Source organism: Macaca fascicularis, chromosome 20 (assembly GCF_037993035.2).
Source record: "Macaca fascicularis isolate 582-1 chromosome 20, T2T-MFA8v1.1".
Classification (NCBI taxonomy): domain Eukaryota; kingdom Metazoa; phylum Chordata; class Mammalia; order Primates; family Cercopithecidae; genus Macaca; species Macaca fascicularis.
Window position 1 is genome coordinate 65,448,928 of NC_088394.1, and position 13,346 is coordinate 65,462,273.

A 13,346-nucleotide genomic window follows, 5' to 3' on the forward strand; every position below is an offset into this window, starting at 1 on the left:
TGAACTAAAAGCACTGATCAAAGACCGCGACATAAAAATTCAGTCCCTTTGTCCTCCCCGTGCCTCCCAAAGTTATTTTAAGATCATTAGAATATTTCTTTAGTAACATTTTATAGACAAAAAATGTTGGCCGGGCGCGGTGGCTCAAGCCTGTAATCCCAGCACTTTAGGAGGCCGAGACGGGCGGATCACGAGGTCAGGAGATCTAGACCATCCTGGCTAACACGGTGAAACCCCGTCTCTACTAAAAAATACAAAAAACTAGCCGGGCGAGGTGGCGGGCGCCTGTAGTCCCAGCTACTCGGGAGGCTGAGGCAGGAGAATGGCGTAAACCCGGGAGGCGGAGCTTGCAGTGAGCTGAGATCCGGCCACTGCACTCCAGCTCGGGTGACAGAGCGAGACTCCGTCTCAAAAAAAAAAAAAAAAAAAAAAATGTAAAGACTTCCTGTATTGCAAAACCAAACTATTTCTTTAATGAATATACTGCTTATTTTAAGTTCCAAAGGTAAAGTCTTTAAGAATAAAACATTACCGACTCCTGCTTTTATATGTAAGCAAACTTGATTGTGGCCTTTTTCAACTCGTCTTCCTTCTAAGATTTTCTGTTAGCCTCTAAGTAGACTCAGTGAAGGCTAAGGGACTGCTATATGATGAACAGTATTTTGATGCATACATTTAATACTTCTTCAGAACTTTTTCATTATTATTTTATTGCCATTTTGCTTTTTTAGATGTGTACAGCAGACTAAAACATTAATGAGATAGATTGATTTTTTTCCCATAACATTACAAAGCTGATTTCGACTAAGCCCCAGAAGAGCCAGGGTGCTATAGTCACCTTAGCTTAGCATCTTGGCTTCTTTGTGTCTGTAGTTGTTGGAACATTGAAGAGACGCTTCAAGAAATACAGTTGCAGGATTCCAGAAAGAATAATAACGAGGCTCTGGGCTGTCGACCACCAGTTCACGTAGTTATAGTTTGAATGGGTAAGGAAAAAGTCAGCCATTTTCCTCATCCGGGCAAAGTTGTAGTATCGCCACATGTGAAAGATATTGTTCTGCACCTTTTGTGTGCTGTCCTATGAGAAAATTTTAAAAGGGATTCTTCCAAACCCCCATCTAGCCTCACCTGGGTGCTCACCAGCACTAACCTACCTGGAAGTCAAATAATTTACCCACACAATTTTAAGATGTACAATACTATTACAGTTGTTGATAAATGTTGTGTGTGCTATGTATGAAATATGATCTGGACTTGAGTTTGCAATTTTTGTTTTTGTTTCTTGAGACAGGGTCTCACTTGTTTGCCCAGGCGGGAGTACAGTGGCGCAGTCACAGCTCACTGCAGCCTCAACCTTCTGCGCTGAAGCGATCTTCCCACCTTGGCCTCCCTAGTAGCTGGGACTACAGGCACGTGCCACCACATCTGACTAATTTTTGTATTTTTTTGTTTTGTAGAGACAGGGTTTTGCCATGTTGCCCAGGCTCATCTCGAACTCCTGGGCTCAAGAGATCCACCCACACTGGCCTCCCAAAGTGTTGGGGTTACAGACATGAGCCACTGCCCCGGCCTTTTCTTTTGTTTTATTTTTAAATAATGGAAAACTTCAGTTCTCAAACTAGAGAGCTCTTCCAGAGGACCTCTAGATCTAGATGTACTCAGCATGTTGTTACCATTCCAGGTGATGTTTTATATTCTCTGTATATGGTAGAAGACAGCCTGTGGACTTTAAGGCCAGATGGTAAATATTTTTGGCTTTGCAGGCCCTTGTGACTGCTGAACTCTGCCACTGTAGTACAAAAGCAGCCACAGACAATATGTAATTGTCAAATGAGCATGGCTGTGTTTCAAGAAAACTTACATTTACAAAAACAGGCAGTGAGTTTTTGTGCATTTAGGAGAGACTAAGAAAGTGAAAAGTGGGCCATGCGCAGTGGCTCACGCCTGTAATCCCAACACTTTGGGAGGCCGAGGTGGGCGGGTTACCTGAGGTCAGGCGTTTGAGATCAGCCTGGCCAACATGGTGAAACCCCGTCTCTACTAAAAATACAAAAATTAGCCAGGTGTGGTGGCACATGCCTGTAATTCCAGCTACTCCGGAGGCTGAGGCAGGAGAATTGTTTGAGCTCGGGAGGCAGAGGTTGCAGTGAGCCGAGATCGTGCCACTGTACTCCAGCCTGGGCGGCAGAGCGAGACTCTGTCTCAAAAAAATAAAAAAGAAAAAAAAGAAAAGAAAGTGAAGAATAGCTGGGCGCAGTGGCTCATTCCTGTAATCTTAGCACTTTGGGAGGCCAAGTTGGGCAATCACCTGAAGTCAGGAGTTCACAAGACCAGCCTGGCCAACATGGTGAGACCCCCATCTCCACTAAAAATTCAAAAATTAGCCAGGTGTGGTGGCACCTGCCTATAATCCCAACTACTTGGGAGACTGAGGCATGAGAATCACTTGAACCCGGGAGATGGAGTTTGCAGTGAGCCAAAATTGTGCCACTGCACTCCAGCCTGGGTGACAAAGCAAGACTGTGTCTCAATAAATAAATACATAAATAAATAAAAATATAAAAATTAGCTGGGCATTGTGGCACACACCTGTAGTCCCAGCTACTCAGGAGGTCGAGGCAGGAGAATCACTTGAACCTGGGAGGCAGAGGTTGCAGTGAGCCAAGATCACGCCACTGCACTCCAGCCTGGGCGACAGAGCGAGACTCCGTCTCAAAAAAGAAAAAAGAAAGTGAAAAGACATTGCCAGAATGGGAGAAAATATCTGCAACTCACGTATCTTAGAAGGGATTTGTATCCAGAATATATAAATAAAATTCAACGATAAAAAGACAATTCAGGCAGGACGCAGTGGCTCACGCCTGTATTCCCAGCACTTTGGGAGGCTGAGCTGGGCAGATCACAAGGTCAAGAGTTCAAGACCAGCCTGACCAACATGGTGAAACCCCGTCTCTACTAAAAATACAAAAATTAGCTGGGCGTGGTGGCATGCGGCTGTAATGCCACCTACTCAGGAGGTTGAGGCAGGAGAATCACTTGAACCCTGGAGGCAGAGGTTGCAGCAAGCTGAGATTGTACCATTGCACTCCAGCCTAGACAAGAGCGAAACTCCGTCTCAAAAAATGACAATAAAAATAAGCCAGTCACAAAACCCCATGTACTGTGTGATTCCATTTAAATAAAGCGTATAGAGGCCAGCCGCAGTGGCTCAAATTGTTGATTAATCTCGACACAGTAGCTCAAAATGCTGAGTAATCTCAGCACTTTGGCAAGCTGAGGTGGGAGGATTGCTTGAGCGCAGGAGATTGAGGCTGCAGTGAGCTGTGATCAAGCCATTGCACACTGCAGCCTGGACAACAAGAGTAAGACCCTGTCTCAGAAATTAAGTACAGAGTAGGTAAATCTATAGAGACAGTAGAACAGTGATAGGCAGGCCTGGGGTAATAGAACGGAGAATGACTAATGGGTAGTGGGATTTTTGGGGGTGGGTGGGTGATAAACTTCCGGATTAGATGCTAATAGTTGCACAGCCTTGGGAATATACTAAAAAACCACGGACATACACTTTAAGATGGTGTAAAAATTATATCTCAATTTAAAGAAAAACAGGCAATGGGCCAGATTTGGCCTGTGAGCCATACATAGTTTGCCAACCCTTGGTATAAAATGAAGGTGGAATTTCAAGAGCTTCAAGTCATAATGTATTTTATTTTATTTTGAGACAGACTCGTTCTATCCGAGGCTGGAGTGCAGTGGCGCGATCCCGGCTCACTGCAACCTCTGCCTTCCGGGGTTTAAGCGATTCTCCAGCCTCAACCTTCCGAGTAGCTGGGATTACGAGTGCCCACCACCATGCCCGGCTAATTTTTGTATTTTTAGTAGAGACGGGGTTTCACCATGTTGGCCAGGCTGGTTTCAAACTCCTGACCTCAAGTGATCCACCCGCCTCGGCCTCCCAAAGTGCTGGGATTATAGGCGTGAGCCATCACGCCCAGTCAAGTCATAGTTTATTAAGAGATTCACATCCCCTTGCCTGTTTGGTTTCTACCTAAATGAAGTCATCTTCCCTCTGAAGTTAAAATCAGTTTCCACAGATGTTTCTCTTCCACAAAACACTTCCTTACCTCTATTGCATCCAGAATATCGTTCAGTTGTTTTCTTTCCTTCTGTTTGTGATCAGTCTCAGGCCCCTCATAGAAGACTCCAAAGTTGAGGTACACTTGCACAGAACCGAAGTGATTATGCTGATTATTTAGACAAAGCTGATAAAAACCTGTAGGAATTCTTAGATCATTACCAAATCTTTGGTCTCCTCCCCTTTGTTAAGGATTCTCTGGAGGTATCTGTCCTCTAGTTTTGGAATTCTACAGCACCTTCTTTTTACTTAGAAAGTACAAAGATCCCGTTTTTGACACGGAAGACATGGACCTTATGTTAAACTCGTACTAAATATTACTTATTGTATGGCCAAATTTTAGTAACTAGTCCTTTCCATACTGGATAGTGGCAAACAACATTTTCTCTTTTTCAACATGTAATTCCCACATCTTGTATTAAGGAACTCCTGCTCAACAGATTGAGTTAAGAGCATGGGTGTTTGCCTGGTCCTTTTATACCATTAGAGCTAGGGACACCATCTTGAAATTAGGAAAGAAAAAAATAATTGGATGCATAGTGCATGAAAGCAGCTCTCCTGGAGTGATTGCCTCTAAGACGTCTGTGCATTGACTCATGGTGTGGGATATCTGTTGGGGCTGGTGTTGCTTCCCTTTGTGTGTGCAGGGGGTGGAGAGGACCGGTGGAAGATGCGGTGAGGTGGGATTAGAAAGGTGTGGCAGTGTTTGAAAGTCAGAATGATTGGAAGGCACTACTGGCATGTAGGGGCCAAAGATGTTCAAGATCTTTTTTTTTTTTTTTTTGAAACAAGAGTCTCTCTCTGTCACCCAGGCTGGAGTGCAATGGCGTGCTCTTGGGCCACTGCAGCCTCTGCCTCCCCAGTTCAAGCGATTCTCTTGCCTCAGCCTCCTGGGTAGCTGGGATTACAGGTGGCCTGCCACCACGCTCAGCTAATTTTTGTATTTTTAGTAGAGACGGGGTTTCACCATATTGAGCAGGCTGGTCGCGAACTGCTGACCTCAGGTGATCCGCCCACCTTGGCCTCCCAAAATGCTGGGATTACAGGTATGAGCCACCACGCCCAGCCTGTTCAAGATCTTTTAACACTGATACATATCCTGTGCTTTATAGTGAAGGACTGTCTGATGCCCCTGTTGAGAAAATGTCTTTTTTAGTGCAGCTGGCTAGTAAAGAGGGCAGTTAAGACACTGGTGCTGTCCAAAGTGGGACAGGCTTGACCTGGCTGGAGGAGTGCTTTGTTGTGGAGTGTGGATATCTTACATGGATATCATGCATTTTCTTTTGTTCTGAGTCTGCTTTTAGTAACTGACTCAAATATTCTGATGACTGGAAAGAAATACTTCCCTGTAATACATTTGTTAATTGGAATTTGTATTATAAATGGGTCTCTGTTTTTTGGTCACTTTCCCAGAATCTGATCGACTGGAGATAATGAGATAAAATTGAGCTGCTGAACCCTAGAGTTAGAAGGCTTACCTGGAGTGTTGTCCCCAAATTGTCAGTGGACTGCCACTTGGCATCCTTGGAGGTCAGCAGTCTCCAGGAACACTGGTTTTTGGTGTTAAAGGCTGAATTTTTTTCCTACTGTTTAAACATCTTTGTATACTTCCTCATTATTTCTCTAATTTCATAGAACCCTATGATTATTATAATAGCCATGGTAATGAAAACAGACCTGTCTCTTGGGTAGAGAAGTTAATCTGGCCCCGAACATCCTGGGAGGTGTCTATGAGAAATCCCTGTGGGTTATGTGCCATGGCAGCAACATGCCGGTCATGTGACATCCCCACCGTCCGCTGAACCTGCCAAGACACATTAAGTAGGCAGCAGAACCCCTGCTACATCACGAGGAAGCCAGCTGAGTGGTAAGACTGACATCCCACAGTCATCAGCACAGTGGTCTCTGTCTGGGGTGGGACTGCCCAACCTGCTGCTGGGGTTTGGAACTGATTGGAGGATTCTGAGGTGTCACAGTGATGGTGTTAAGGGGAGGAGGCACAGCATAGCTGAACGTCTGCAATGTAGGAAACAGTACAGCAGGACAAAGAACTGCCCAGAATGCCAACAGCACCCGTGTGAAGAAGACATGTCTTGCTCGGACCACACAGTTGGTGTGGATCAGTTAAAATGTATGATTCTGGGCCGAGCGCAGTGGCTCATGCCTATAATCCCAGCACTTTGGGAGGCCGAGGCAGGCAGATCACAAGGTCAGGAGTTTGAGACCAGCCTGGCTAACATGGTGAAACCCTGTCTTTACTTAAAAAATACAAAAATTAGTCAGGCATGGTGGCGTGCGCCTGTAATCCCAGCTACTTTGAAGGCTGAGGCAGGGGAATTGCTTGAACCTGGGAGGCGGGAGTTGCGGTGAGTGGAGATCATGCCACTGCACTCCAGCCTGAGCAACAGAGCAAGACTCTGTCTTTAAAAAAAAAAAGTATGATTCTGGCTGTAGAATTTCCTTTTTTCTTTTTTCGAGACAGAGTCTTGCCCTGTCACCCAGGCTAGAGTGCAGTGGTGCCATCTCGGCTCACCGCAACCCCCATCTCCCGAGTGCAAGTGATTCTCCTGCCTCAGCCACCCAAGTAGCTGGGATTACAGGCACATGCCACCAAGCCCAGCTAATTTTTGTATTTTTAGTAGAGATGGGGTTTTACCATATTGGCCAGGGTGGTCTCGAACTCCTGACCTCAGGTGGTCCGCCTGCCTCAGCTTCCCAAAGTGCTGGGATGACAGGTGTGAGCCACCGCACCCGGCCGGGCTGTAGAGTTCTTGAATGAACTTGCTTGGTGGTTGAGCTCCCTGATGATGTCCCAGATTTGGGCATTTGCTGCTTGGCAGTGCACACCTACAGCAAGCACTCCATGGACACTCACTCCCAAGCTAGATCTTGATTAGCCTAGGCCACAGTGAGCTTAGTAGTGGCTGCTGTTCTAATAGAAATTCAAAGGTAAGAAAAGTCTCTGATAAGTTTATTTAAAATAAATGTTGTTACAGTGGAATGGAGTAAGATCAACAAAGTCTATGACTGTGTAAACAAAAATTAGAAAGTTAACAGATTTCTAAGATAAAGAACAAACAAAATGCACAACCTCTAACTTTCATATTGAGTTCACCATCCTGGGACAGCATGGTATAAGACCATAGTATGGATAAAAGTACTTGACCTTTGAATAGGTAACTTGAAAACACTTACCGTCCTAAAAAAAAAAAAAAAAAGGATTAACTGGCTGAATACAGAAAACTTGAGCTAGTGAATCTCTGATTTGCCAGAATTGCTCCTAAAGGCAGCAGAGCCTTCACTCCCCCACCCCCATAAACTGAAGCAGCTTTCTTTGAAATCTCTGGATCAGTCTCCAAAGCACTATTATCCATTTTGTTTTAATATATTAAAAGTGTATTCTCTCTCCTCTCATCCCCAAATCCGAGTACATGTAATGATTACCTCTTCAGGGAGAGGCACCCCGTCTGCCCCATGGCTTTGAGCATGGCCCCTGATGTGAGAACCAAACCATATGTTTTAGCTCCTGTTGATGATTATTCACCCAGCTGGAGTTTCCCTCTAACTGCAGGTCCATTTCATTAACAGGTGGGGAATCACAGCATAATAAAGACAACCAGACCTTGTTTTGGCCTAAAACCTGACCCACTTTATGAGTAAAGGAGGAAAAAAAAAGCCCCCAGTATGGCCAGTCACCCACATACCTCGTAACTGAAATAGAAGTATCCAGTCTGGTGGGCAAATTGCCAAAAGCATTCCGTGCCTCCTGGAGGGATCATGATGGCAAAGTCATGTCGATCAGCTCCACGGAAGAGTGGCTGGTCCCCAGAGCCACTTAGAGGTTCTGTCTTCTGGCTCCTGGCAGACGTCACTAGATTCAGAATGACCAGCCCAGCCCCAAAGAGCAAGGGGAACATGCTGCTTTCTGGAGCCTCCTCTGCAGGTGAACTGCTCGCAGCCCAGGGGAATCAAGTCGTTCAGACAACCGCTGGGCTAATGATTAACTCCACAAGTCACATTTAGGCCCATTTCAGGGCCACACATAGATATTCATAATAGAACTGCCATGATACTCCTGTGTTTGGCTCGCAGGAGGAAGTTTTGCTTTCACCTCAAAAACTCAGTGGCTTACCAAACCTACTTCATGGGTGCTACATAGGTCTACCACCTCAGAACGTCTCTCCACCCCTCCTTAGGGCTGTCATTTTTTAGTTCCTGCTTCTTGGGGATATAATACTGGGTAAGTTTACAACTTTCTAAATACACGGACAACAAGTTGGCTGGGGAGACTCTTCTCTTACATCAAATTGCTCCTATAAACACATGGGGCAACACTTCTCTCTGCCCAGTGCTGCAGCTCAGAGCAAATCACAGCATATGTGTGCAAAGATGTAAGTGGCTGAATACAGTGCCAGGATGGTGCTCAGACCCCTCCACTGACAGTGCTCGTCCTGATGCCTTCCACCTAACAGTCACCTAAAGCTATCCAAACCCACCAAAAGACGATTATATTATCCAAAGCCTCAATTCTTTCCTTTTTTTTTTTTTTCTGAGACAGAGTGTAGCTTTGTCACCCAGGCTGGAGTGCAGTGGCACGATCTCTACTCGCTACAACCTCCACCTCCCAGGTTCAAGCAATTCTCCTGCCTCAGCCTCCGGAGTAGCTGGAAGTACAGGTGCCTGCCACCATGCCTGGCTAATTTTTGAAATTTTAGTAGAGACGGGGTTTTTTCACGTTGGCCAGGCTGGTCTCGAACTCCCAAGTAATTTGCCCGCCTCGGCCTCCCAGAGTGCTGGGATTACAGGCATGAGCCACCACGCCCAGCCTTGATCTTTCATTCAGGTCTTCTTCAGCACCCATGGGGGGAAAAAGCTATCCAGAACCCACTTAAAGACAATTGTATTATTCACATCCTTAATCTTTATTCTTTTATTGATGATTTCAACACCCACCTCCTTTATGGCAGGCACTGAGCTAAGATTTACCTGCATCTTATTTTATTCTCACAATAGTCCTGTAAGGGAGGTATTGTGAGCTCTGGCATTAGAGATGAGGACACAGACATTCAGAGATTCCAGTGATGGCTCACCGTCCCACAAGCACACCCGGCAGAGCTGGGTCCCCGGTGGGGGCTCATGCTCTTAACCACCAAGCAGGACAGTGTTTCTCATCCTCAAGCTGTCAGTCTCTGAGTTCTGACACTGCCTAAACAGCTTTTAGTCATAATCTATATTTTTTGCTTCCTTGAGATGGTATCACTCTGTCTTCCAGGCTGGAGTGTAGTGGCACAGACACTGCAGCCTCACCCTCTTGAGCTCAAACGATCCTCCCACCTCAGCCTCCTGAGTAGCTGGACCCACAGGAGTGCACCACCACACCTGGCTGATTTTTGTATTGTTTGTAGAGACAAGGTTTTGCCATGTTGCCTAGGTTGGTCTCAAACTCCTGGGCTCAAGTGATCCCCATGCCTTGGCCTCCCAAAGTGCTAGGATTACAGGTGTGAGCCACTGCGCCTAGCCTTGGTCATAATCTTGAAAAACAAAAAACAAAACAGCATCAACACCTTCCAGCAATTATTTGCATTGACTCAAAGTGTCACAAGCTAATTAAGCAGAAAACAGACTCTATATGTGTGGTTCAGTTCTAGCAAAGGCCAGATGACATCCCAGCACTCTGGGAGCACAGTGGCTCTGTGGCAGTCTCGCCCAAGTGACAGGTAGAAGAGTCTGGGAACTTCTATCAGCACACGTAGCACAGGCACCCCCCACCCGAGTCGCACCACCATCACAGTCCTAGCACTGGTCATGTCATAAGCAGTGACTTGGTTTCGGCGAAACAATCTTCAGTTCATAGTAAGTTTCATAGTTCTACAGAAGCTGTAAGCATAGTTTTATCTTTGTACACATTTCAGTAACTATAATAAAAACAACACTGAATTATGTGAAAAAATATTAACGAACATAGGCATTCTCAAGTTTAAGAAACACTGATACCGGGCACAGTGGCTCTCGCCTGTAATCCCAGCACTCTGGGAGGCCGAGGCGGGCAGATCACAAGGTCAGGAGATCGAGACCATCCTGGCTAACACGGTGAAACCCCATCTCCATTAAAAATAGAAAAAATTAGCCGGGCTTGGTGGCGGGCGCCTGTAGTCCCAGCTACTTGGGAGGCTGAGCCAGGAGAATGGTGTGAACCTGGGAGGCAGAGCTTGCAGTGAGCCAAGATCGCGCCACTGCACTCCAGCCTGGGTGACAGAGTGAGACTCCATTTCAAAAAAAATAAAAAACAAAATGAAATAAAGAAACACTGATTAGGATCTTTTGTTTCCCTAAATGCATCAGTTTCACTCTTCTACCTGGAGAGCACCATTGAATCACATGAGAGTTAAGGGGAGAAAAGCTTCTGGATTCTAATCCGGTTCAGAGGGAGACCAAACCAGCGGCAGGCAGAAGGCAGCTGGCCCAAAAGGAACTCAAGTTCTCAACTTCTCCCTGTGGTTTCAGTTGGGGTTGGTTGATAGAAGAACAATAGGTACTAAACCCCAAAATGCAGTTAATAGGTAATGAAGCTGTATGAAGATTCCCACTTATAACTAATGGATGAATTTTTTTTTAAATTTTTTTTGAGATGGAGTCTCACTCTATCGCCCAGGCTGGAGTGCAGTGGTGCAATTTTGGCTCACAGCAACCTCCACCTCCCGAATTCAAGCGATTTTCCTGCCTCAGCCTCCCAGGTAGCTGGGACTACAGGCGCCTGCCACCATGCCCGGCTAATTTTGTATTTTTTACATTTTTAAATTTTAAATTTTTTTTTTTTTTTTGAGGAGTTTCACTCTTTTTGCTCAGGCTGGAGTGCAATGGCATCATCTCGACTCATCACAACCTCCGCCTCCCAGGTTTAAGCAATTCTCCTGCCTCAGCCTCCTGAGAGGCTGGGATTACAGGCGCCCGCCACCACGGCTGGCTAAGTTTTTGTATTTTTAGTAGAGATAGGGTTTCACCATGTTGGCCAGGCTGGTCTTGAATTCCTGACCTCAGGTGATCCTACCCTTCTTAGCCTCCCAAAATGCTGGGATTACAGGGGTGAGCCACGGCTCCCAGCCAGTTTTGTTTTGTTTTGAGATAGAGTCTCACTCTGTTGCCCAGGCTGGAGTGCAGTGGCAAGATCTTGGCTCATTGCAAACTCCATCTCCCGAATTCAAGCGATTCTCCTGCCTCAGCCTCCTGAATAGCTGGGATTACAGGAGCCCACCACCACACCCAGCTAATTTTTGTATTTTTAGTACAGATAGGGTTTCACTGTGTTGGCCAGGCTGGTCTCGAACTTCTGACCTCAAGTGATCCTCCTGCCTCCACCTCCCAGAGTGCTGGGATTACAGGCATTAGCCACCATTCCTGGCCTAACGGATGAATTTTAAAACTTTGGCATTTCTTTTTAAACTTTGCCTTTCACTCACTCAGAAGTGAGAAAAGGGGAATTCTTTTGTCCCCAGAAATGATATATGAGGAAACTGACAGGTTAAGAGGAAACTTCCACATCATCTGTTTGACATAGCTTCCAAGGATTAAAACATTCAACACAGTCTGACATCAGCTTCTTGATCAAAATAGTTCAGCAAAGTTTGTTCAACATTTTGCTACCTCCCTCTGTGAATACATGCTGTGCTGCAATTAAACAGCTACTTACAGTTGAGAGAAGCAAGACTTTAATGAAGAATGCTACAAGTATGGACAATAATTAGTTCTCATCTTTTAAAAAAAGATTACAGAAAACACTTTACTGAAATTTTTTGCTAAAAAGACAGTCTTTAAGGGTGTCCGGGAGAGACAGCAAGCACAACACAGTACAAAAGGAGAAGGGAATGTTGAATTCCAGTGCAAGACACGAACACAGCACAATTAGGGAATTAGAAGGAAGCAACCATTTCACAAAGAATGAAATTAGGCATTTATATTCAATCAGGATTTTTTTTTAAGCTTTAAAAGTCCAGCATAAGGAAGGGAATTGGGAAAAGAGGCAGGGGACAGGGGGCAGGGGGTGGGGGAACTAAGCTTATCTACAATCACCATTTTACCAAAAAACACACTGGTTCAACCACATAAGAAGTGGAGGATAAACCTGCCTACATAGCCCAGCAGACGGTGAGAGCAAATGCCAAGGCAGACAGGTCTAGGGTTGATGTCACAACTGGCTAAAGAGTTTTTAAAGGGAATCTTATTCCACAAGGACTGGTCTCTCATCAACCTGGGTTCATAACAGACTAAGTTCCTTTGCATTTGCCATCAGAAGGCCAGAACTTGACGTGGAAAAAATTTACTCCAAATAATACTCACATTGCTGGTTTTAACAGGTCATGGAGTCACAAGTGGCTCCTAATAGACTTCACCATTTCCTAGGAGAAGGTTCTACAGATTACCAGGGATTTAAATTTAAGCAAACCACTAAAGAAGGGAAACACTAATGATATTCTGGCACTGCACAAGCTCTGTGCCTGTCATCTCTGCCAAGGACATGGGTGGACTTGGCTCTGCTTCTTAGCTCCATGATCTCCAACAGTGATGAAGTGGAACTGGGACCTCCCCCACATCGAAGGAGGTTGCCCAAAATTCTCATCCCAGCCCAGCTTCTGAAAGAAACAGCAGACTATCAGGGGCTATTATTAGGAACCATGCTCCTGTGAATTCTGTGGAAATGAAAGCCTGTTTCAGTTCATGCCAAGTCTTTTCATGGTCCGCCAGCGATCCTTAATCATCACAGCTGTTCGGTTAACAAATGGGTAATTTTTAGAAATGGCAGCCCAGTTTCCTTCCCCATATTTCTGCACTCCAGCCTTGACCCACTCGCTTTCTTCTACAGTCCACTTCTGCAAAAGAAAACCAAAAGATTTATCACCACCTTTCCTCTCCACTTACTTACATTTTCTCCAGTGTAGTGATAAGGTAAACTCAAGAATCCCAGGAGAATCATCTGAACCTGAAAGCACGGCTTATGTTTTTAAAACATGGAATGGACAGGATACGAGCACTGTGGACCTGGACATTCAGGAATTCTCGATGTCCTGCCATTTGATCCTCAAGTAACAATCATTTCTGCATTCCAAACTGCAAACATATCTACATCATTCACGATCTGGAAAATGTGTCCTCTGTCCTCCTAGGCTTTTCTTCCAGAAGATGACTATTACTTTAACTTAGTTTGGTTATCTGAAAA

The 13,346-nt window shown here is 45.3% G+C and overlaps 2 protein-coding genes across 10 annotated transcripts in view; both read right to left on the reverse strand.

Moving 5' to 3' along the window:
• Nucleotides 1–691: 691 nt before the first annotated feature.
• TMED6 (transmembrane p24 trafficking protein 6) lies at nt 692–8,085 on the reverse strand. 2 transcript variants are annotated; one of them, XM_045381522.2, is made up of 4 exons: nt 7,840–8,085; nt 5,813–5,939; nt 4,125–4,219; nt 692–1,078 (listed from the first exon to the last, which is right to left on the reverse strand). In XM_045381522.2, exons 1-4 carry the CDS (start codon nt 8,050–8,052, stop codon nt 845–847), a joined length of 669 nt encoding a protein of 222 aa, XP_045237457.2. In that variant the 5' UTR covers nt 8,053–8,085; the 3' UTR covers nt 692–844. The 2 variants fall into 2 exon arrangements, with proteins under 2 accessions (XP_045237457.2, XP_005592438.2); XM_005592381.4 differs by having other exon boundaries at nt 4,125–4,273.
• A 3,739-nt stretch (nt 8,086–11,824) lies between these two features.
• Nucleotides 11,825–13,346, reverse strand: part of TERF2 (telomeric repeat binding factor 2) — a 32,610-nt gene continuing 31,088 nt past the window's right edge. For all 8 annotated transcript variants that reach the window (XR_012429107.1, XM_074027510.1, XM_065537394.1 and 5 more), the window contains one exon: nt 11,825–12,999. Coding sequence is in view for 7 of the 8 variants with exons in the window: in XM_065537394.1 (XP_065393466.1) it covers nt 12,841–12,999 (159 nt within the window). In the remaining variant the exon portion in view is untranslated. The remainder of the gene's footprint in view (nt 13,000–13,346) is intronic.

Bases quoted from the DNA above. Each gene is read 5' to 3' on its own strand.
- TMED6 (XM_005592381.4), bottom strand. From the start codon at position 8,052: ATGTTCCCCTTGCTCTTTGGGGCTGGGCTGGTCATTCTGAATCTAGTG. The intron at 5,940-7,839 runs GTATGTGGGTGA...GTGTCTTGGCAG, and splicing joins ACTTCTATTTCAGTTACGAG to GTTCAGCGGACGGTGGGGAT. The intron at 1,079-4,124 runs GTAAGGAAGTGT...ATTTTCTCATAG, and splicing joins ATATTCTGGATGCAATAGAG to GACAGCACACAAAAGGTGCA.